We start from the raw sequence: 24,500 nt of genomic DNA, 5'->3' as shown, positions 1-24,500 counted from the left end.
GTGGGTTATTAGAGGGCTGGTCCTAGTTGATGTACTAGTGGGTTATTAGAGGGCTGGTTCTAGTTGATGTACTAGTGGGTTATTAGAGGGCTGGTCCTAGTTGATGTACTAGTGGGTTATTAGAGGGCTGGTTCTAGTTGATGTACTAGTGGGTTATTAGAGGGCTGGTTCTAGTTGATGTACTAGTGGGTTATTAGAGGGCTGGTCAGCTGGTTCTAGTATGACCTTTGATCCTACGGTCCTACCTGCTGCTCGGGGGTCGATGGAACTCCTCTGGAGACGACGGGGGGGTGATGTCATCAACCTGAGACACCTCAAACAGCTTCTTAGCCACATCCTGCCTCAGACGCTTAGCCTTGGGAGCTACACACGGATACACATATATCAACGACAAGAGACACCACAGTACTCTCTCTCACACATACAAATATATCAATGACAGACACCACAGTACTCTCTCTCACACATACAAATATATCAATGACAGACACCACAGTACTCTCTCTCACACATACAAATATATCAACGACAGACACCACAGTACTCTCTCTCACACATACAAATATATCAACGACAGACACCACAGTACTCTCTCTTACACATACAAATATATCAACGACAAGAGACACCACAGTACTCTCCCTCACACATACAAATATATCAACGACAAGAGACACCACAGTACTCTCCCTCACACATACAAATATATCAACGACAAGAGACACCACAGTACTCTCCCTCACACATACAAATATATCAACGACAGACACCACAGTACTCTCCCTCACACATACAAATATATCAACGACAGACACCACAGTACTCTCCCTCACACATACACATATATCAACGACAGACACCACAGTACTCTCCCTCACACATACAAATATATCAACGACAGACACCACAGTACTCTCCCTCTCTCACACATACAAATATATCAATGACAGACACCACAGTACTCTCTCTCACACATACAAATATATCAATGACAGACACCACAGTACTCTCTCTCTCTCTCACACATACAAATATATCAACGACAGACACCACAGTACTCTCTCTCACACATACAAATATATCAATGACAGACACCACAGTACTCTCTCTCTCTCTCACACATACAAATATATCAACGACAGGAGACACCACAGTACTCTCCCTCACACATACAAATATATCAACGACAGACACCACAGTACTCTCTCTCAAGTCATCACACTAACGGCAGAGAAGAGGGAGGAGCTACTCACTGATTGGCTCGTCTGCCAGCAAGTGTTCTATGTCCTCTCCGTCACACGCCACAGACGGGGCTTCCGATTGGCCGAGGCTCCGTTCTGACGATGCCTGTGACTGGCTCCTGAGTGGCTGGTCACCAGCGGTGACGGCTTCCTGGAACGACTGAGGCTTCTGCTTCCGGAACTCTGACCGCTTAGTGGAAGGGGCTGGATCAACTGACCACACACACACACACACACACACACACACACACACACACACACACACACACACACACACACACACACACACACACACACACACACACACACACACACACACACACACACACACACACACACACACACACACACACACACACACACACACACACAGACAGACAGAGAGAGACACACATCAGAATACACACACACACACACAGAGAGACAGACATCAGTGTCTATAATACTGAAAGGGGTTCCTCTAGATAGAAGACAGGAAATCCCAGGACATAGTGTCTATAATACAGGAAGGGGTTCTTCTAGATAGAAGACAGGAAATCCCAGGACATAGTGTCTATAATACAGGAAGGGGTTCCTCTAGATAGAAGACAGGAAATCCCAGGACATAGTGTCTATAATACAGGAAGGGGTTCTTCTAGATAGAAGACAGGAAATCCCAGGACAGTGTCTATAATACAGGAAGGGGTTCCTCTAGATAGAAGACAGGAAATCCCAGGACACAGTGTCTATAATACAGGAAGGGGTTCCTCTAGATAGAAGACAGGAAATCCCAGGACATAGTGTCTATAATACAGGAAGGGGTTCCTCTAGATAGAAGACAGGAAATCCCAGGACATAGTGTCTATAATACAGGAAGGGGTTCTTCTAGATAGAAGACAGGAAATCCCAGGACATAGTGTCTATAATACAGGAAGGGGTTCCTCTAGATAGAAGACAGGAAATCCCAGGACATAGTGTCTATAATACAGGAAGGGGTTCCTCTAGATAGAAGACAGGAAATCCCAGGACAGTGTCTATAATACAGGAAGGGGTTCTTCTAGATAGAAGACAGGAAATCCCAGGACATAGTGTCTATAATACAGGAAGGGGTTCCTCTAGATAGAAGACAGGAAATCCCAGGACATAGTGTCTATAATACAGGAAGGGGTTATTCTAGATAGAAGACAGGAAATCCCAGGACATAGTGTCTATAATACAGGAAGGGGTTCTTCTAGATAGAAGACAGGAAATCCCAGGACATAGTGTCTATAATACAGGAAGGGGTTCTTCTAGATAGAAGACAGGAAATCCCAGGACATAGTGTCTATAATACAGGAAGGGGTTCCTCTAGATAGAAGACAGGAAATCCCAGGACATAGTGTCTATAATACAGGAAGGGGTTCCTCTAGATAGAAGACAGGAAATCCCAGGACAGTGTCTATAATACAGGAAGGGGTTCTTCTAGATAGAAGACAGGAAATCCCAGGACATAGTGTCTATAATACAGGAAGGGGTTCCTCTAGATAGAAGACAGGAAATCCCAGGACATAGTGTCTATAATACAGGAAGGGGTTATTCTAGATAGAAGACAGGAAATCCCAGGACATAGTGTCTATAATACAGGAAGGGGTTCTTCTAGATAGAAGACAGGAAATCCCAGGACATAGTGTCTATAATACAGGAAGGGGTTCCTCTAGATAGAAGACAGGAAATCCCAGGACATAGTGTCTATAATACAGGAAGGGGTTCCTCTAGATAGAAGACAGGAAATCCCAGGACAGTGTCTATAATACAGAAAGGGGTTCTTCTAGATAGAAGACAGGAAATCCCAGGACATAGTGTCTATAATACAGGAAGGGGTTCCTCTAGATAGAAGACAGGAAATCCCAGGACATAGTGTCTATAATACAGGAAGGGGTTCCTCTAGATAGAAGACAGGAAATCCCAGGACAGTGTCTATAATACAGGAAGGGGTTCCTCTAGATAGAAGACAGGAAATCCCAGGACATAGTGTCTATAATACAGGAAGGGGTTCTTCTAGATAGAAGACAGGAAATCCCAGGACAGTGTCTATAATACAGGAAGGGGTTCCTCTAGATAGAAGACAGGAAATCCCAGGACACAGTGTCTATAATACAGGAAGGGGTTCCTCTAGATAGAAGACAGGAAATCCCAGGACATAGTGTCTATAATACAGGAAGGGGTTCCTCTAGATAGAAGACAGGAAATCCCAGGACATAGTGTCTATAATACAGGAAGGGGTTCCTCTAGATAGAAGACAGGAAATCCCAGGACATAGTGTCTATAATACAGGAAGGGGTTCCTCTAGATAGAAGACAGGAAATCCCAGGACAGTGTCTATAATACAGGAAGGGGTTCTTCTAGATAGAAGACAGGAAATCCCAGGACATAGTGTCTATAATACAGGAAGGGGTTCTTCTAGATAGAAGACAGGAAATCCCAGGACATAGTGTCTATAATACAGGAAGGGGTTCCTCTAGATAGAAGACAGGAAATCCCAGGACATAGTGTCTATAATACAGGAAGGGGTTATTCTAGATAGAAGACAGGAAATCCCAGGACATAGTGTCTATAATACAGGAAGGGGTTCTTCTAGATAGAAGACAGGAAATCCCAGGACATAGTGTCTATAATACAGGAAGGGGTTCCTCTAGATAGAAGACAGGAAATCCCAGGACATAGTGTCTATAATACAGGAAGGGGTTCTTCTAGATAGAAGACAGGAAATCCCAGGACATAGTGTCTATAATACAGGAAGGGGTTCTTCTAGATAGAAGACAGGAAATCCCAGGACATAGTGTCTATAATACAGGAAGGGGTTCCTCTAGATAGAAGACAGGAAATCCCAGGACATAGTGTCTATAATACAGGAAGGGGGTCTTCTAGATAGAAGACAGGAAATCCCAGGACATAGTGTCTATAATACAGGAAGGGGTTCTTCTAGATAGAAGACAGGAAATCCCAGGACATAGTGTCTATAATACAGGAAGGGGTTCCTCTAGATAGAAGACAGGAAATCCCAGGACAGTGTCTATAATATTGTAATAAGCTCATAGACGCTGTCATAAACGCCATACAGTTGTCACTGACTAGTAGGATATTAAATTCCCTCTGAGCAAACTATTTCTGACACATCAGTGTCTATAATGTACTAGTGGGTTATCACATGTGCAGTTACAGAATTAAGAGTTCCCCTAGCAACACAACATCTACATGTCACAATGAGACCATAACTCCCCCTAGCAACACAATATCTACATGTCACAATGAGACCATAACTCCCCCTAGCAACACAATATCTACATGTCACAATGAGACCATAACTCCCCCTAGCAACACAACATCTACATGTCACAATGAGACCATAACTCCCCCTAGCAACACAACATCTACATGTCACAATGAGACCATAACTCCCCCTAGCAACACAACATCTACATGTCACAATGAGACCATAACTCCCCCTAGCAACACAACATCTACATGTCACAATGAAACCATAACTCCCCCTAGCAACAACAAAATATCTACATGTCACAATGAGACCATAACTCCCCCTAGCAACACAACATCTACATGTCACAATGAGACCATAACTCCCCCTAGCAACACAACATCTACATGTCACAATGAAACCATAACTCCCCCTAGCAACAACAAAATATCTACATGTCACAATGAGACCATAACTCCCCCTAGCAACACAACATCTACATGTCACAATGAGACCATAACTCCCCCTAGCAACACAATATCTACATGTCACAATGAGACCATAACTCCCCCTAGCAACACAATATCTACATGTCACAATGAGACCATAACTCCCCCTAGCAACACAACATCTACATGTCACAATGAGACCATAACTCCCCCTAGCAACACAACATCTACATGTCACAATGAGACCATAACTCCCCCTAGCAACACAACATCTACATGTCACAATGAAACCATAACTCCCCCTAGCAACAACAAAATATCTACATGTCACAATGAGACCATAACTCCCCCTAGCAACACAACATCTACATGTCACAATGAGACCATAACTCCCCCTAGCAACACAACATCTACATGTCACAATGAGACCATAACTCCCCCTAGCAACAACAAAACATCTACATGTCACAATGAGACCATAACTTCCCCTAGCAACAACACATCATCTATATGTCACAATGAGACCATAACTTCCCCTAGCAACAACACATCATCTATATGTCACAATGAGACCATAACTCCCCCTAGCAACAACAACACATCTACACGTCACAATGAGACCATAACTCCCCCTAGCAACAACACAATATCTACATGTCACAATGAGACCATAACTCCCCCTAGCAACAACACAACATCTACACGTCATTCTAAATGCCACATGGACAAAGCATGTTTCTTTGTCCTGCCTAGTAGCAGGTCTGTTTGTGGTTTAGTCAACTGCTCTATCATTTATAGCCGTGCTAAACACTCCTATATGTTTTAATAATATAATACAATGGGTTGGGCCAACTAAATCATTCTCATAATGACACCATTATAACCAGTAAACTCTACACGCAGTGTGTGTGATAACTAGACCTCATTCTTGCTTCCTCTGTCCTTGTTTACTCCACTACTTGCCTCTCCTTGAAAGTGCATTGTAGCCTGAGGGGAGGAGCCTCCCCTGCTCTCCTCCAATGGGCTTTGAGAGGGAGGTCAACTGCATTTCCTTCATTCCTCACGTCCTCTCTCCCCCTCAAAACACATTGGATAAGAAGGTGAGAGGGGAGGGACCTCTGACCTTCTCATCCAATGGGTTTTGAGAAGGAGACGAGGAAATGCAATTGAGGACAGAGAACGCAAGTATTTGAGTTAACCCACTGCATCTGTGGCCAATGACCTTGAGACTTCTTGGATGGGCACTTCTAATGCAACTCTATGGCAGCACTACAAGGGCCTTGAATTTTCGAGCTCTACCCTTAGATTTGGCGGTGACGTAGTGTCCCCATGAGTGACAGAACAGTGAGCCAATCAAGGCGCAACTGGAGAACATTACCAACTCATACGCTCCCATATGTCCCACTGGCTACCTCCCCACCACAACAGAAAGACCTGAGCTAGACTGAATCACCTGCATTGTGGAGCTGCCTTACTCAAGAAAACAAGAAAGAGACTATGTTTGTATGCAGCTTTTTTAACCCAATGATTTTTTTATTATATATATATATATATATTTTTTTACGTTGTTGCTAACTGAAGTGACACGTATTAATGCCAAAATAACAGCTAAAAACGGGTCGTCACTGGGTATTGTCTTACTATTCCTAATCTTTCCCTACTTTTTACCTCTGCATTGTTGGAGAGGGGCTCGTAAATAAGCCTTTCACAGTGAAGTCTACACCTGTTGTATTCGGCGCGTGTGACAAATACATGTTGAACTATTGACGACCCCCCTATAAAGCGACTTTTCAAAACGCTGCTATAGCCTACTGCCCGTTCTGAGTTATATCACCTGACGCCCAGGTGAGAAACAAACAAGTCGACCCGCGGTTAGAAAAGTCGGTTTAACAATAATACTTTTGGATATTTTGTCTTGACCAGACTAACTTTTCTCCATCTAGCTAGGCTACTACTCACAGTCCATCTCAGCCAGAACCTCAAGCTCATCAGCGAACTGTTGATCATACTCGTCCTCTATCCCGAACATCTCGTCATACTCGTCCATAGTCGTCAAGTTTACCGGTATGTACCGGACAGCCGAGGTGTTCTACTAGTGTATAATAATATCTATGTAATGCTACTTTTTCAGTCGGTTCCGTGCTATTTTTCTTCTCCCGTCGCTGTCTGTCTGCTTAATTTCGCGGTAAACTCTTTGGGTAACTATTTCCGGGTTAAAGTTGTTTTCTCGCTCGTGATTGGATGGTCCAGACAAAGACAGACTAAACTGCTTGTCCAATAGAAATCCCGATCACACTTATAGGCGATGTCATGGCGACGTCGCGCCGAACTGCGCATGTGCAGGCAGTCAAAATCAAAGTTACACTTCTGATATAAAGTTGTTTCTGCCAAAAATGAAAACGTGTCAGTGTGTCATTTTCACGAGGTTGGAGAAATAACATGTTCAACTACTTAAAACATTGGCTTGAAACTAGATGGTGTCTTTTAGATTTCAGGGAAAATTAACAACTATAAGGAAGAATTGTTGACTTCTCAAACCGTAAACCCCCGGACAGGTCAGTTTGGTCTATTTCACAAGTGTTCCCGGAAGTCTCACAATGTTGCGCCTCTTGGTTTAGAAACTCCCTGGTCCAGATATTTATGTTCCGGGTGCTTCCGTCTCCGTCGGACAGTTAGTTTGAGCAGCAGAGTAAATTCTACACTACTGCGGATAAAACCAGAGTAAACTATTGGTGACCATTTCTCCCACAAGATCTCTAAAGACATAGGCTTCTTGTGAAAACAGAAAGACTCCGGTGGAGAGGACATAACGTGTGAGGCTAAACTCTACCGCTGGGTGGCGTTGCTACTCGTGTCTGTCTGCTAAACAGCTGTTAGCAGAACTCTCCAGTGGGTTGACTTGTGGTTTGGAAAGAACAATTAATGCGACTTTTACTGGACACCGAAAGCAAACTGGTGAGAGATTTATTAGATTAACGACGTTGTTTATATTGTCTGTCAGTTCCCCAAAGCATCGCAACCTGGACACATCTAATACTATAAACGGTGAAGTACGGGATAGACCGCTGGACGTGGGATAATGACTGGTAACGAGTTCAGCTCATTACGAGACTGTCAGTTACTACTGGCGGGTTTTACCTTGGCTAACTTAAACCCCTAAAAGTCTCTCAATTAAAGTGTTATATAACTGTAACGCTAGTTATATTCTTGCTAGTTTAGACTTGGAACATTGTAAATATAAGTGGTTTGGTATGTAAGAACTTTTACCCCTTAGTTTGTTGCTAGCTAACGTTAGCTGTCAGGAAGTGCTTGAGCAGCCAGGTGATCCCATCCCCGATGTCACCATGGTAACCACCAGGTAAGGTACCGGAAGACCAAACCCCTGGGCCCTGCGCCTAGGACGACACAGCAGATTCAAAATAACCAACTCATCATCAGGCTTTGATGATTTCTATCTGCTGTGTAGTGCTAGAGTAAATACCAGGACTGAGTTTGGGAAACCCTGCTGGTAGACGAGAGAGTTAGTTCTCTAGCTACTTAAACTAGCTAGTTTATCTTCGTCTTTCATGTTGTCGTTACTCTGCTGTTCTGAATCCATCAATACCTGGAGGACAGGTAGCTACAGTAGCTAACGTTACTTAATACTACTAGCTAGTTTATCTTCGTCTTTCATGTTGTCGTTACTCTGCTGTTCTGAATCCATCAATACCTGGAGGACAGGTACCTACAGTAGCTAACGTTACTTAATACTACTAGCTAGTTTATCTTCGTCTTTCATGTTGTCGTTACTCTGCTGTTCTGAATCCAACAATACCTGGAGGACAGGTAGCTACAGTAGCGAGCTACTGGACACAGAGGGGAAGTGATGAGGGTTTCTGTGTGAATGTTTTTATAGCCGGTTCATGGTTGTCTGCTAATGTAACCTATTGGCTATTGAATCCCAGTGTTTCGCCCACTGAACAAAACCTGAGACTGTGTATAGACACAGTATTGTTATTTTATTGTGTGATTTTAAAAAAACATTATTTATTTTACTTTATTTTCTTAACCCTGTTTTCTTAAAACGGTATTGTTGGTTAAAGGCTTGTAAGTAAGCATTTGACAGTAAGTTCTACACCTGTTGTATTTGGCACATGTGATTTGTGTGGTAATAATGTTGTGTGTTTTCCAGGACGGTCTCACTGAAGTGTGGCAGCCCAGACAGGGTCTGGCCACGCCCCCAGAGGGAGGGGCTAAGACCAATGTAGACAAACTAAAGGACCGATTGGTCCTGTTCTCCGCTAACTCCTCCCCCTCTTGTATGGAGCTGGCCAATAGGATCGCAGGGTGAGTCGATAGGCCACACCCACCTTCCAGACGTTCCAGGTTAGGCCAGGGCGGTTGCAGATAGAAACGCCTTGACTAGAGAGGACATGATTCCCTCGTACTACATGTCAGATAGAAATGCTTGTTCTACATGACATTTTGTATCTGAACGTTCCAAAACGTTATGTCCTGCTGAACGCACCCCTCAGGGTTCTCTGAACTAGCCGCTGTAAAGGCTTCTTCTCCAGCCCTGCTTTAACACAGCTGCTCTTCACCAGGACCTTGATTTAGTTAGAGCAGGACCGGAGCTAAACCCTGGAGTTGAATAGCATGTCACCTTTCCCTCTGGTAGGAGACTGTAACACCTCTAGTTGAGTATTATATAACACCTCCTGTCTGTCTATAGGAGACTGGGCGTAGAGCTGGGGAAGACTGAAGTCTACCAGGATTCTAATGGAGGTGAGGATGAGGATGATGATGATGATGGTGATGATGATGGTTCTGTGTGACCCCTGACCTCTTGTCTCCATAGAAACGCGTATCCAGATCCAGGAGTCGGTCAGAGGGAAAGACGTCTACATCATCCAGACCATCTCACCGTCAGTTTCAAGTTGTATTAGTCCTATATACAGGAAACACGTGGTTTACACCGTCCAATCACAGGCTTCTATCAGGAAACACGTGGTGTACACCGTCCAATCACAGGCTTCTATCAGGATACACGTGGTGTACACCGTCCAATCACAGGGTTCAGGATACACGTGGTGTACACCGTCCAATCACAGGCTTCTATCAGGATACACATGGTATACACCGTCCAATTACAGGCTTCTATCAGGATACACGTGGTATACACCGTCCAATTACAGGCTTCTATCAGGATACACGTGGTATACACTGTCCAATTACAGGCTTCTTTCAGGATACACGTGGTATACACCGTCCAATTACAGGCTTCTATCAGGATACACGTGGTATACACCGTCCAATTACAGGCTTTGTTATAGATATACGTGGTATACACCGTCCAATCACAGGCTTCTTTCAGGATACACGTGGTATACACCGTCCAATTACAGGCTTCTATCAGGATACACGTGGTATACACCGTCCAATTAAAGGCTTCTTTCAGGATACACGTGGTATACACCGTCCAATTACAGGCTTCTTTCAGGATACACGTGGTATACACCGTCCAATTACAGGCTTCTTTATAGATACACGTGGTATACACCGTCCAATTACAGGCTTCTTTCAGGATACACGTGGTATACACCGTCCAATTACATGCTTCTTTCAGGATACACGTGGTATACACCGTCCAATTACAGGCTTCGTTATAGATATACGTGGTATACACCGTCCAATCACAGGCTTCTTTCAGGATACACGTGGTATACACCGTCCAATTACAGGCTTCTATCAGGATACACGTGGTATACACCGTCCAATTAAAGGCTTCTTTCAGGATACACGTGGTATACACCGTCCAATTACAGGCTTCTTTCAGGATACACGTGGTATACACTGTCCAATTACAGGCTTCTATAAGGATACACGTGGTTTACACCGTCCAATTACAGGCTTCTTTCAGGATACACGTGGTATACACCGTCCAATTACAGGCTTCTATCAGGATACACGTGGTATACACCGTCCAATTACAGGCTTCTATCAGGATACACGTGGTATACACCGTCCAATTAAAGGCTTCTATCAGGATACACGTGGTATACACCGTCCAATTACAGGCTTCTATCAGGATACACGTGGTTTACACCGTCCAATTAAAGGCTTCTTTCACGATACACGTGGTATACACCGTCCAATTACAGGCTTCTATCAGGATACACGTGGTTTACACCGTCCAATTACAGGCTTCTTTCAGGATACACGTGGTTTACACCGTCCAATCACAGGCTTCTATCAGGATACACGTGGTATACACCGTCCAATTACAGGCTTCTTTCAGGATACACGTGGTATACACCGTCCAATTACAGGCTTCTTTCAGGATACACGTGGTATACACCGTCCAATTAAAGGCTTCTTGATAGATACACGTGGTATTTGTTTTGTTGTTATCCAGGTTGAAGGTTATTATTTGTTTTGTTGTTATCCAGGTTGAAGGTTATTATTTGTTTAGTTGTTATCCAGGTTGGAGGTTATTATTTGTTTGGTTGTTATCCAGGTTGAAGGTTATTATTTGTTTGGTTGTTATCCAGGTTGAAGGTTATTATTTGTTTTGTGTTGTTATCCAGGTTAAAGGTTATCATTTGTTTTGTTGTTATCCAGGTTAAAGGTTATCGTTTGTTTTGTTATCCAGGTTGAAGGTTATCATTTGTTTTGTTGTCCAGGTTGAAGGTTATCATTTGTTTTGTTATCCAGGTTGAAGGTGATCATTTGTTTTGTTGTCCAGGTTGAAGGTTATCATTTGTTTTGTTATCCAGGTTAAAGGTTATCATTTGTTTTGTTGTCCAGGTTGAAGGTTATCATTTGTTTGGTTGTTATCCAGGTTGAAGGTTATTATTTGTTTGGTTGTTATCCAGGTTGAAGGTTATTATTTGTTTGGTTGTTATCCAGGTTGAAGGTTATTATTTGTTTTGTGTTGTTATCCAGGTTAAAGGTTATCATTTGTTTTGTTGTTGTCCAGGTTGAAGGTGATCATTTGTTTTGTTGTCCAGGTTGAAGGTTATCATTTGTTTTGTTGTCCAGGGGCCTGTTGCACAAAACTAGGATAAGGGATTAAGCCAGGATATCTTGGTGATCCTGGCTCAATTGATCCGTAATCCGGTTGCACTAAAGATGGATAGGGGGCAGGAGGATATGTTATGGTATAAATTACCATGGAGATTTATTCTGTGGAGCTAGCCTGCTCCAGACCAGGCTAAATTCCAGGATCTATTTAATCTCATCCCTAATGTCAGTCAGCAGTCACCACAAATGGAAACCAATAGTTATTTCACTGCTCACTATACATTGTTATCACATATAACTAGACCCACTGTTATTATTTAAACGTTTGTGATCATTAATTTCAATGATTTTGGATAAAAAATGATTTTTAGATGATGTTGCTATCATTAGATAATTTACAGTTTCCCATAGACTATAAGGCTATATATAAAATGATAGAATATTAGGGCCACAGAGGGGAAAAAAACACAAGTCATAATATTGTAACCAGTTGTTTTAAAGGAGGACAGTTGTTAAAATGACAGATGTGGGGCATTTCGTGAAATTGTACTTCAGTATGGTTTCATAAACAAAGACATGCTGATGTGCCAGAATATTAAGTATCACATTGTCATAAGTATCAAAACTGTAAAAACAATATGTAGCTTTTCTGCAGAAAGAACCAGCCTCATAAATTTATGACTTTATCCTTTTTCTTCAGTGTGGCCCTAGTACTCTGTCATATAAACAAATACACATTCCATATGAATATAAAAACACAATGTGTAACATTATGTTCCTTTATTGAATAAGGACAAAACAAAGCAGGTAAACCATCAGCTCCTTTCGAAACTGAAGTCACAGTGACTCTACAAGATGGAAAGCACAGAATCCAAGCATATTATACAAAATGATACATACACATTCAAAGGTCTGTATATAACACACCCTGCATGTCTGCACACTAAAATATATGCAGGACAAATCCATACACATCAACTGAACAGACAAATGAATGGATGCAGTAGCCTCCCTGCAGCCTTGTATTACACACAGTATACCGCACAAACATCATAAGAGGCCAAATTCGTCAAAAAACGAACCCAAAAAAAACCAAATTCCTCTGCCACCGCAGGACATATTTAACCAAAATTGAAAGCACACATACTAACTAAAATAATTCAACACATATTGGTCCCTCAGCAGCCGACCACTGTCGTCATCAGGGAAGATTGCCGGATTGTCCCAGTCCATGGCTGGTGGCACTCTGGGGGCCCTCTCCTTCCTCAGGCAGGCCACATTGTGGAGGACAGCACAAGCCACAGTAATATCACATGCCCTAACAGGGCTGACCCTTAATTTGTGAAGGCAGTGAAAGCGTGCCTTCAGGAGGCCAAAGGTCATTTCAACTCTGGCCCTGGTCCTGGCATGGGCATGGTTGTAGGCCTGCTGTGCTTCCTGGGGGTCTGTGAAAGGTGTCAGGAGAAAAGGCTGGCAGCCATACCCCCTGTCTCCCAGCAACACACCAGAGAATTCACCTGTCAACACAAAATCTCATCATTACTACCTCATAAACACAGTGATATTCTTGACACAGCCATGATGGTTATAAATAGGGGTTGTGTGGCTTACCTTGTGATAGGCACTGATAGATTTCAGAGGCCCGAAAGATTCTGGAGTCATGGACTGAGCCAGGCCATTTTGCCACAACATTGCTGATCACACAGTCAGCATTGCAGACCATCTGAAATCATAAGATGAGGAATATTACACCAATCAATGCACATCACTGGCAATGCAGAGTGTTCGTCAATGGACAATATCAAAAAGTTATGTTCACCTGAACATTAATGCTGTGAAAGGATTTCCTATTCACAAAATCGGCCTCATGGGCACCTGAGGGGGCTTTTATCCTTATGTGTGTGCAGTCCACTGCACCAATGACATTGGGGAAACCTGTCACACAAAGTAATGAGTATCCTACTATGTGTTAACAGTTGTCCTGTAATTTGTAGATCCTCTTACCTGCAATCCTATAGAACTCCTCTTTGATGTCACAGAGTCTTCTGTGGCCAGGGAAGGAGATGAAGACATCTGCTAATGCTTTGATAGCCAGACACACACTCCTTATTGTGCGGCAAATTGTGGCCTTGTTCAGCTGTTCTGCATCCCCCACTGAGTACAGGAAGGCTCCACTAGCAAAAAAGCGCAAGGCCACACAAACCATTTGCTCCACACTCAGTGCATGGCTCCGTGCAGTGCGGTGCTTAATCCTGGGACCCAGTAGTCTGCATAGATACCTGATGCCATCTGCAGAAAACCTGTATCTTTCATATAGATGGTCATCAGGGAAGGCCAGTGGGTCCAACCGGTCCCTGAAGACCCTTTCTCGCCTGAAGGCTCTCCTCAGCACAAGTGCTTCTTCATCCACCACATCTCGCACGAATGGGCATGCCATTGTCAGAGCAGAAAGGAACACACAATTTTGGGCCTTCATATAGGCTAGTGGCCACACCTGGTGCTGGGGGGGTGGGCAAAAGAGGGCGATGCCTTATAACAATGACTTGGTTGTACTGATTGCTGGGAAAATAAAAAAAACCTTAGAAAGATGCCACCGTCCTGTGTGCTCACAATAAGAGCTCATATGTCATGGCTCACTTGACTTTACGAGAATATACCTAATTTTTATTTTGAGCTGTGTCATCTTCTTGGAGCTGGGGGAGGAAAGAAAAATAATGATTAATACATTTGTGTTACAGTTAGCATACAGTGTACATTGAAGGCATATCTCACCTCCCTCTCAAGTTTTTTTATTTCAAGGTCCAGTTTCCTAATTGTCCTCTTTTTTATTTCGGACTCCAGTGCAAGATTTTCCATCTTTTTCTTCTTGTACTGAATGTCTATGTCTGCCAGTTCTATTTGGCGCCGGAGGTGGTTGCCATACAACTTTCTGATAGCTTGTGAGCTCTGTGAACACAATACAATTAGCGCAGCTGGAATTTGGCAGGATGTGGTGTCCTTTTATTAATACGCACTATGTTGCCAGGCTGGTTTTCCCACTGTATAGCATCTGGGTCCTGTAAAAGAAATTCGATTTTTTGATTTTGATGAGGACTCCTCACCATTGTAGAGTAAATAGTACTTTCACAGTCTTAACATGATACCTCATGCCTTCTGGAATCCAGAGAGATGGTCTCCTCCTCATCATCGTCTCCATCATGTGCTGTTGCTGCTGCACTGGGGCCTTCACCCTATCACATTTAATCGGATTCATATTGAAGCTAGTAGACAAGACATGCCAGGCCTACAGTATGCCTTTGATGGAGTACTCACTGGATCAGCATCGTCTGGTGCTTGTGCTGGTGGCTCTAACAGGAACACAGTGCTGCCAGACACTGCAAGGCAATAGGTAAACCAAAGTCAGACAGTCCAAATTGATTCAATATGAATGTGGTTGTATCCCATGTAGAGATGGAAGGACATACCTTGAATGAAGCGGGTGGCATCTTGGGAGGAACCTATGCTCGTCTCTTTCCCCCCAGGGATCCCCTCTAAGACGGGCCTGCCTTTATTTAGCTCCAAGGCCATGTCCTCTGCTGGGGTAAGGTCAGCCTTTGGTGACCCACCACCCGTGCCTTGTCTGTGGGTATTCTTTTTCACTGCTAAAACAGTACAGACAATGTGTGAGCAGGCACCTTCTGGGTACAATATATGCTTGTGCTTTGTTAAATATTAGTCAGGGACCATACCATTCTGCAGAATGTTCTTGTATTTGATTTTGACCTGCTGCCATGTCCGTTTTGGCCCGTTCATGTTTAATCTACACACACACACACATTTAATGGAGTCACACTGCAAAAAATTACTTGGTATTTTTGTCTTGTTTTCAGTAAAAATATCAAAAAATTTATCATAGCTTTATACAGTGTGATGGAGTTACTTTACACAATTTCACTCATATCTGCAGTGCATTTCAATTAAAAATTTAACCGTTTCATAATTACAGTACAACTGCATTTTTGGAGATGTGAATTAAATATTTGAATTGTAATTGTGATGTTTCAGCGGAGCGGTGAGTGTGTAATTGTGCACTACTTACGCATTCAGGCGGTCTGCAATACTTTGCCACGCTTTTTCTCTTTGCTTTATCACTGTGGCGGTGTTGCCTTTCTTCTTAATTATATCTTTTACCTCCTCGTATGCCTCCATGAGGATTTGTGCTTCCGACGGGGAAAAGTACGCGGCTCTAGTTGCCATGGTAAATCAGTTAATCTGTGATCTGTGGCGGGGTCTATTTGAGTGAGCCGTGAGCGCGCACCTATCCAGGATTGGTTTCACCTGGCTTAATGAATCCGTGTCTGCTCATCCTGGCTTGGTCTTTGTGCAACCAATTAAGCCTGGACGCACATGTTTTGGCTTCATTGAGCTCAGCTGAGTCATTTATCCCGGATGTCTTAATTCTACTTTTGTGCAACAGGCCCCAGGTTGAAGGTTATCATTTGTTTTGTTGTCCAGGTTGAAGGTTATCATTTGTTTTGTTATCCAGGTTGAAGGTGATCATTTGTTTTGTTGTCCAGGTTGAAGGTGATCATTTGTTTTGTTGTCCAGGTTGAAGGTTATCATTTGTTTTGTTGTCCAGGTTGAAGGTTATCATTTGTTTTGTTGTCCAGGTTGAAGGTGATCATTTGTTTTGTTGTCCAGGTTGAAGGTGATCATTTGTTTTGTTGTCCAGGTTGAAGGTTATCATTTGTTTTGTTGTCCAGGTTGAAGGTTATCATTTGTTTTGTTGTCCAGGTTGAAGGTTATTTCCCAGGAGTATGTGGAGTGAAGTGCTAATATTTAGTCAGATTTACAGATGTATTCAGTTTTTATCTTGAGGCGTTCTGCTGTCTTCAGTCCTCCGTTCTTCCTCCTAGCCCTGCTCTCTCCATGACATAGACTGATCTTCAGTCTGCCGTCCTTCCTCCTAGCCCTGCTCTCTCCATGACATAGACTGATCTTCAGTCCTCTGTTCTTCCTCCTAGCCCTGCTCTCTCCATGACATAGACTGATCTTCAGTCCTCTGTTCTTCCTCCTAGCCCTGCTCTCTCCATGACATAGACTGATCTTCAGTCCTCCGTTCTTCCTCCTAGCCCTGCTCTCTCCATGACATAGACTGATCTTCAGTCCTCCGTCCTTCCTCCTAGCCCTGCTCTCTCCGTGACATAGACTGATCTTCAGTCCTCCGTTCTTCCTCCTAGCCCTGCTCTCTCCGTGACATAGACTGATCTTCAGTCCTCTGTTCTTCCTCCTAGCCCTGCTCTCTCCATGACATAGACTGATCTTCAGTCCTCTGTTCTTCCTGCTAGCCCTGCTCTCTCCGTGACATAGACTGATTTTCAGTCCACTGTTCTTCCTCCTAGCCCTGCTCTCTCCATGACATAGACTGATCTTCAGTCCTCTGTTCTTCCTCCTAGCCCTGCTCTCTCCGTGACATAGACTGATCTTCAGTCCTCCGTCCTTCCTCCTAGCCCTGCTCTCTCCATGACATAGACTGATCTTCAGTCCTCCGTCCTTCCTCCTAGCCCTGCTCTCTCCATGACATAGACTGATCTTCAGTCCTCTGTTCTTCCTCCTAGCCCTGCTCTCTCCATGACATAGACTGATCTTCAGTCCTCCGTCCTTCCTCCTAGCCCTGCTCTCTCCATGACATAGACTGATCTTCAGTCCTCCGTCCTTCCTCCTAGCCCTGCTCTCTCCATGACATAGACTGATCTTCAGTCCTCCGTTCTTCCTCCTAGCCCTGCTCTCTCCATGACATAGACTGATCTTCAGTCCTCTGTTCTTCCTCCTAGCCCTGCTCTCTCCATGACATAGACTGATCTTCAGTCCTCCGTCCTTCCTGCTAGCCCTGCTCTCTCCGTGACATAGACTGATCTTCAGTCCTCCGTTCTTCCTCCTAGCCCTGCTCTCTCCATGACATAGACTGATCTTCAGTCCTCCGTTCTTCCTCCTAGCCCTGCTCTCTCCGTGACATAGACTGATTTTCAGTCCTCCGTCCTTCCTGCTAGCCCTGCTCTCTCCATGACATAGACTGATCTTCAGTCCTCCGTTCTTCCTCCTAGCCCTGCTCTCTCCATGACATAGACTGATCTTCAGTCCTCTGTTCTTCCTCCTAGCCCTGCTCTCTCCATGACATAGACTGATCTTCAGTCCTCTGTTCTTCCTCCTAGCCCTGCTCTCTCCATGACATAGACTGATCTTCAGTCCTCCGTCCTTCCTCCTAGCCCTGCTCTCTCCGTGACATAGACTGATCTTCAGTCCTCCGTTCTTCCTCCTAGCCCTGCTCTCTCCATGACATAGACTGATCTTCAGTCCTCCGTTCTTCCTCCTAGCCCTGCTCTCTCCATGACATAGACTGATCTTCAGTCCTCCGTCCTTCCTCCTAGCCCTGCTCTCTACGTGACATAGACTGATCTTCAGTCCTCTGTTCTTCCTCCTAGCCCTGCTCTCTCCATGACATAGACTGATCTTCAGTCCTCTGTTCTTCCTCCTAGCCCTGCTCTCTCCGTGACATAGACTGATCTTCAGTCCTCTGTTCTTCCTCCTAGCCCTGCTCTCTCCATGACATAGACTGATCTTCAGTCCTCTGTTCTTCCTCCTAGCCCTGCTCTCTCCATGACATAGACTGATCTTCAGTCCTCCGTCCTTCCTCCTAGCCCTGCTCTCTCCATGACATAGACTGATCTTCAGTCCTCCGTCCTTCCTCCTAGCCCTGCTCTCTCCATGACATAGACTGATCTTCAGTCCTCCGTCCTTCCTCCTAGCCCTGCTCTCTCCATGACATAGACTGATCTTCAGTCCTCTGTTCTTCCTCCTAGCCCTGCTCTCTCCATGACATAGACTGATCTTCAGTCCTCCGTCCTTCCTCCTAGCCCTGCTCTCTCCATGACATAGACTGATCTTCAGTCCTCTGTTCTTCCTCCTAGCCCTGCTCTCTCCATGACATAGACTGACCAGGTGAATCAAAGGGATGTCCTTTTGTTGTGAGCAACATTTTGAGTTTGTCTTGTGGGAACGTAACACCCCTCATCACTGTATGGATGTCACGAGAATTTCTATCTCAATGTTCTAACTGAACTATGTTATAACTCTTATCTGTATCCTAGAGGCTCCAGTTTTAATAAACAGACAAGAGTCCCAGCATACAAAGGATCCGTTCTTTATTCAGAGAGCGCTCTGCTTCTCTGGTGCAAAGCTAGTCTTTTTATACACACACACACACACACACACACACACACACACACACACACACACACACACACACACACACACACACACACACACACACACACACACACACAAGTTCTTATCACAGGCTTCTCTCTGCTCAGCCAGGCTGTATTTCCCCACTATACCCACACATAGTTATCGTGTTTCACAATATTCTACAAGCCTCTCACTTCCCCTCCCTGGGCGGGTAAGTCTGCTTTCACCAACGGTTTTCTGTTATTGGTTTCACAGCTGCACCCTGCTTGTATAGCTACAAAAGAATACAATGCGATAGTTCTAAATCTCTGTTACATCATCAGATTATACTCTTATGATTCTAAATCTGTTACATCATCAGATTATAGTCTTATGATTCTAACTCTCTGTTACATCATCAGATTATAGTCTTATGATTCTAAATCTCTGTTACATCATCAGATTATACTCTTATGATTCTAAATCTGTTACATCATCAGATTATAGTCTTATGATTCTAAATCTCTGTTACATCATCAGATTATAGTCTTATGATTCTAACACATTTTCACACAGTTCTACAGATTCAGGGTGGAATACTTTAGTCACTACTTTAAACATTCAAATTATTTTATGAATGGAGCTCTCCCTCTCTCTGTGTATTTGTGTTACCGTAACAGTAAACTGTGTGTGTGTGCAGGGATGTGAACCGGTGCCTGATGGAGCTGTGTGTGATGGCGTATGGGTGTGTGACGGCGTGTGCGAGGAGTGTGTGTGGCGTGCTACCGTACCTGCCCTACAGTAAACAGTGTAAGATGAGGAAACGGGGATCCATCGTCTGTAAGCTGATCGCCTCTCTGATGTGTCGGGCAGGTGAGACAACGCGTTATGTTACTCTCTGATGTGTTGGAGATAACAGCTCATCTACACTGTGTTAGGTCTGACGTGTGTGTAGGTCTGACCCATCTCATCACCGTGGATCTTCATCAGAAGGAGATTCAGGGCTTTTTCAACATTCCAGTAGACAACCTGAGAGCTTCTCCCTTCCTACTGCAGTACATACAGGAGGAGGTAGGACTACACTACCCACAACCCCCCAGTACATACAGGAGGAGGTAGGACTACACTACCCACAACCCCCCAGTAGACAACCTGAGAGCTTCTCCCTTCCTACTGCAGTACATACAGGAGAAGGTAGGACTACACTACCCACAACCCCCCAGTACATACAGGAGGAGGTAGGACTACACTACCCACAACCCCCCAGTACATACAGGAGGAGGTAGGACTACACTACCCACAACCCCCCAGTAGACAACCTGAGAGCTTCTCCCTTCCTACTGCAGTACATACAGGAGGAGGTAGGACTACACTACCCACAACCCCCCAGTAGACAACCTGAGAGCGTCTCCCTTCCTACTGCAGTACATACAGGAGGAGGTAGGACTACACTACCCACAACCCCCCAGTACATACAGGAGGAGGTAGGACTACACTACCCACAACCCCCCAGTACATTTACATTTAAGTCATTTAGCAGACGCTCTTATCCAGAGCGACTTACATGAACGATTGGCTGAGCCTTGGATACAGCCAGTATTGCTACAAACGCGCATCACTACAGGAGGAGGTAGGACTACACTACCCACAACCCCCCCAGTACATACAGGAGGAGGTAGGACTACACTACCCACAACCCCCCAGTACATACAGGAGGAGGTAGGACTACACTACCCACAACCCCCCAGTACATACAGGAGGAGGTAGGACTACACTACCCACAACCCCCCAGTAGACAACCTGAGAGCTTCTCCCTTCCTACTGCAGTACATACAGGAGAAGGTAGGACTACACTACCCACAACCCCCCAGTACATACAGGAGGAGGTAGGACTACACTACCCACAACCCCCCAGTACATACAGGAGGAGGTAGGACTACACTACCCACAACCCCCCAGTAGACAACCTGAGAGCTTCTCCCTTCCTACTGCAGTACATACAGGAGGAGGTAGGACTACACTACCCACAACCCCCCAGTAGACAACCTGAGAGCGTCTCCCTTCCTACTGCAGTACATACAGGAGGAGGTAGGACTACACTACCCACAACCCCCCAGTACATACAGGAGGAGGTAGGACTACACTACCCACAACCCCCCAGTACATTTACATTTACATTTAAGTCATTTAGCAGACGCTCTTATCCAGAGCGACTTACATGAACGATTGGCTGAGCCTTGGATACAGCCAGTATTGCTACAAACGCGCATCACTACAGGAGGAGGTAGGACTACACTACCCACAACCCCCCCAGTACATACAGGAGGAGGTAGGACTACACTACCCACAACCCCCAGTACATACAGGAGGAGGTAGGACTACACTACCCACAACCCCCCAGTAGACAACCTGAGAGCTTCTCCCTTCCTACTGCAGTACATACAGGAGGAGGTAGGACTACACTACCCACAACCCCCCAGTAGACAACCTGAGAGCTTCTCCCTTCCTACTGCAGTACATACAGGAGGAGGTAGGACTACACTACCCACAACCCCCAGTACATACAGGAGGAGGTAGGACTACACTACCCACAACCCCCCAGTACATATAGGAGGAGGTAGGACTACACTACCCACAACCCCCCCAGTACATACAGGAGGAGGTAGGACTACACTACCCACAACCCCCCAGTACATACAGGAGGAGGTAGGACTACACTACCCACAACCCCCCAGTACATACAGGAGGAGGTAGGACTACACTACCCACAACCCCCCAGTAGACAACCTGAGAGCTTCTCCCTTCCTACTGCAGTACATACAGGAGAAGGTAGGACTACACTACCCACAACCCCCCAGTACATACAGGAGGAGGTAGGACTACACTACCCACAACCCCCCAGTACATACAGGAGGAGGTAGGACTACACTACCCACAACCCCCCAGTAGACAACCTGAGAGCTTCTCCCTTCCTACTGCAGTACATACAGGAGGAGGTAGGACTACACTACCCACAACCCCCAGTACATACAGGAGGAGGTAGGACTACACTACCCACAACCCCCCAGTACATATAGGAGGAGGTAGGACTACACTACCCACAACCCCCCCAGTACATACAGGAGGAGGTAGGACTACACTACCCACAACCCCCCAGTACATACAGGAGGAGGTAGGACTACACTACCCACAACCCCCCAGTACATACAGGAGGAGGTAGGACTACACTACCCACAACCCCCCAGTAGACAACCTGAGAGCTTCTCCCTTCCTACTGCAGTACATACAGGAGAAGGTAGGACTACACTACCCACAACCCCCCAGTACATACAGGAGGAGGTAGGACTACACTACCCACAACCCCCCAGTAGACAACCTGAGAGCTTCTCCCTTCCTACTGCAGTACATACAGGAGGAGGTAGGACTACACTACCCACAACCCCCCAGTAGACAACCTGAGAGCGTCTCCCTTCCTACTGCAGTACATACAGGAGGAGGTAGGACTACACTACCCACAACCCCCCAGTACATACAGGAGGAGGTAGGACTACACTACCCACAACCCCCCAGTACATTTACATTTAAGTCATTTAGCAGACGCTCTTATCCAGAGCGACTTACATGAACGATTGGCTGAGCCTTGGATACAGCCAGTATTGCTACAAACGCGCATCACTACAGGAGGAGGTAGGACTACACTACCCACAACCCCCCCAGTACATACAGGAGGAGGTAGGACTACACTACCCACAACCCCCAGTACATACAGGAGGAGGTAGGACTACACTACCCACAACCCCCCAGTAGACAACCTGAGAGCTTCTCCCTTCCTACTGCAGTACATACAGGAGGAGGTAGGACTACACTACCCACAACCCCCCAGTAGACAACCTGAGAGCTTCTCCCTTCCTACTGCAGTACATACAGGAGGAGGTAGGACTACACTACCCACAACCCCCAGTACATACAGGAGGAGGTAGGACTACACTACCCACAACCCCCCAGTACATATAGGAGGAGGTAGGACTACACTACCCACAACCCCCCAGTAGACAACCTGAGAGCTTCTCCCTTCCTACTGCAGTACATACAGGAGGAGGTAGGACTACACTACCCACAACCCCCCAGTAGACAACCTGAAAGCTTCTCCCTTCCTACTGCAGTACATACAGGAGGAGGTAGGACTACACTACCCACAACCCCCCTGTACATACAGGAGGAGGTAGGACTACACTACCCACAACCCCCCAGTACATACAGGAGGAGGTAGGCCTACACTACCCACAACCCCCCAGTACATACAGGAGGAGGTAGGACTACACTACCCACAACCCCCCAGTAGACAACCTGAGAGCTTCTCCCTTCCTACTGCAGTACATACAGGAGGAGGTAGGACTACACTACCCACAACCCCCCAGTACATACAGGAGGAGGTAGGACTACACTACCCACAACCCCCCAGTACATACAGGAGGAGGTAGGACTACACTACCCACAACCCCCCAGTACATACAGGAGGAGGTAGGACTACACCACCCACAACCCCCCAGTACATACAGGAGGAGGTAGGACTACACTACCCACAACCCCCAGTACATACAGGAGGAGGTAGGACTACACTACCCACAACCCCCAGTACATACAGGAGGAGGTAGGACTACACTACCCACAACCCCCCAGTAGACAACCTGAGAGCTTCTCCCTTCCTACTGCAGTACATACAGGAGGTAGGACTACACTACCCACAACCCCCCAGTACATGCAGGAGGAGGTAGGCCTACACTACCCACAACCCCCCAGTACATACAGGAGGAGGTAGGACTACACTACCCACAACCCCCCAGAACATACAGGGGGAGGTAGGACTACACTACCCACAACCCCCCAGTAGACAACCTGAGAGCGTCTCCCTTCCTACTGCAGTACATACAGGAGGAGGTAGGACTACACTACCCACACCCCCCCAGTACATACAGGAGGAGGTAGGACTACACTACCCACAGCCCCCCAGTACATACAGGAGGAGGTAGGACTACACTACCCACAACCCCCCAGTACATACAGGAGGAGGTAGGACTACACTACCCACAACCCCCAGTACATACAGGAGGAGGTAGGACTACACTACCCACAACCCCCCAGTAGACAACCTGAGAGCTTCTCCCTTCCTACTGCAGTACATACAGGAGGAGGTAGGACTACACTACCCACAACCCCCCAGTAGACAACCTGAGAGCTTCTCCCTTCCTACTGCAGTACATACAGGAGGAGGTAGGACTACACTACCCACAACCCCCAGTACATACAGGAGGAGGTAGGACTACACTACCCACAACCCCCCAGTACATACAGGAGGAGGTAGGACTACACTACCCACAACCCCCCAGT

At 45.6% G+C, this 24,500-nt stretch overlaps 3 protein-coding genes across 3 annotated transcripts; 1 reads left to right on the top strand and 2 right to left on the bottom strand.

The window, feature by feature from the left end:
• Positions 1-241: 241 nt before the first annotated feature.
• Positions 242-7,116, bottom strand: LOC139542319 (chromosome transmission fidelity protein 18 homolog). Its single transcript, XM_071347595.1, has 3 exons — positions 6,864-7,116; positions 1,254-1,454; positions 242-363 (listed from the first exon to the last, which is right to left on the bottom strand). The coding sequence occupies exons 1-3, from the start codon at positions 6,949-6,951 to the stop codon at positions 242-244; spliced, it is 411 nt and encodes a 136-aa protein (XP_071203696.1). The 5' UTR covers positions 6,952-7,116.
• Positions 7,117-7,508: 392 nt separating this feature from the next.
• Positions 7,509-20,246, top strand: LOC139568459 (phosphoribosyl pyrophosphate synthase-associated protein 2-like). The gene is made up of 6 exons (XM_071390288.1): positions 7,509-7,859; positions 9,076-9,230; positions 9,616-9,668; positions 9,742-9,808; positions 19,813-19,985; positions 20,068-20,246. The coding sequence occupies exons 1-6, from the start codon at positions 7,827-7,829 to the stop codon at positions 20,229-20,231; spliced, it is 645 nt and encodes a 214-aa protein (XP_071246389.1). The 5' UTR covers positions 7,509-7,826; the 3' UTR covers positions 20,232-20,246.
• LOC139568458 (uncharacterized) lies at positions 12,867-16,544 on the bottom strand. Its single transcript, XM_071390286.1, has 9 exons — positions 15,635-16,544; positions 15,371-15,547; positions 15,219-15,280; positions 15,050-15,136; positions 14,921-14,962; positions 14,679-14,852; positions 13,911-14,599; positions 13,518-13,629; positions 12,867-13,423 (listed from the first exon to the last, which is right to left on the bottom strand). Exons 1-7 carry the CDS (start codon positions 15,696-15,698, stop codon positions 14,564-14,566), a joined length of 642 nt encoding a protein of 213 aa, XP_071246387.1. The 5' UTR covers positions 15,699-16,544; the 3' UTR covers positions 12,867-13,423; positions 13,518-13,629; positions 13,911-14,563.
• Positions 20,247-24,500: the final 4,254 nt, after the last annotated feature.

The sequence above is a fragment of the Salvelinus alpinus genome, chromosome 2, assembly GCF_045679555.1.
Source record: "Salvelinus alpinus chromosome 2, SLU_Salpinus.1, whole genome shotgun sequence".
NCBI classification, from domain to species: Eukaryota; Metazoa; Chordata; class Actinopteri; order Salmoniformes; family Salmonidae; genus Salvelinus; species Salvelinus alpinus.
Note: the sequence above shows the minus strand (reverse complement) of the source record. Positions and strands in the feature narration are given on the sequence as shown.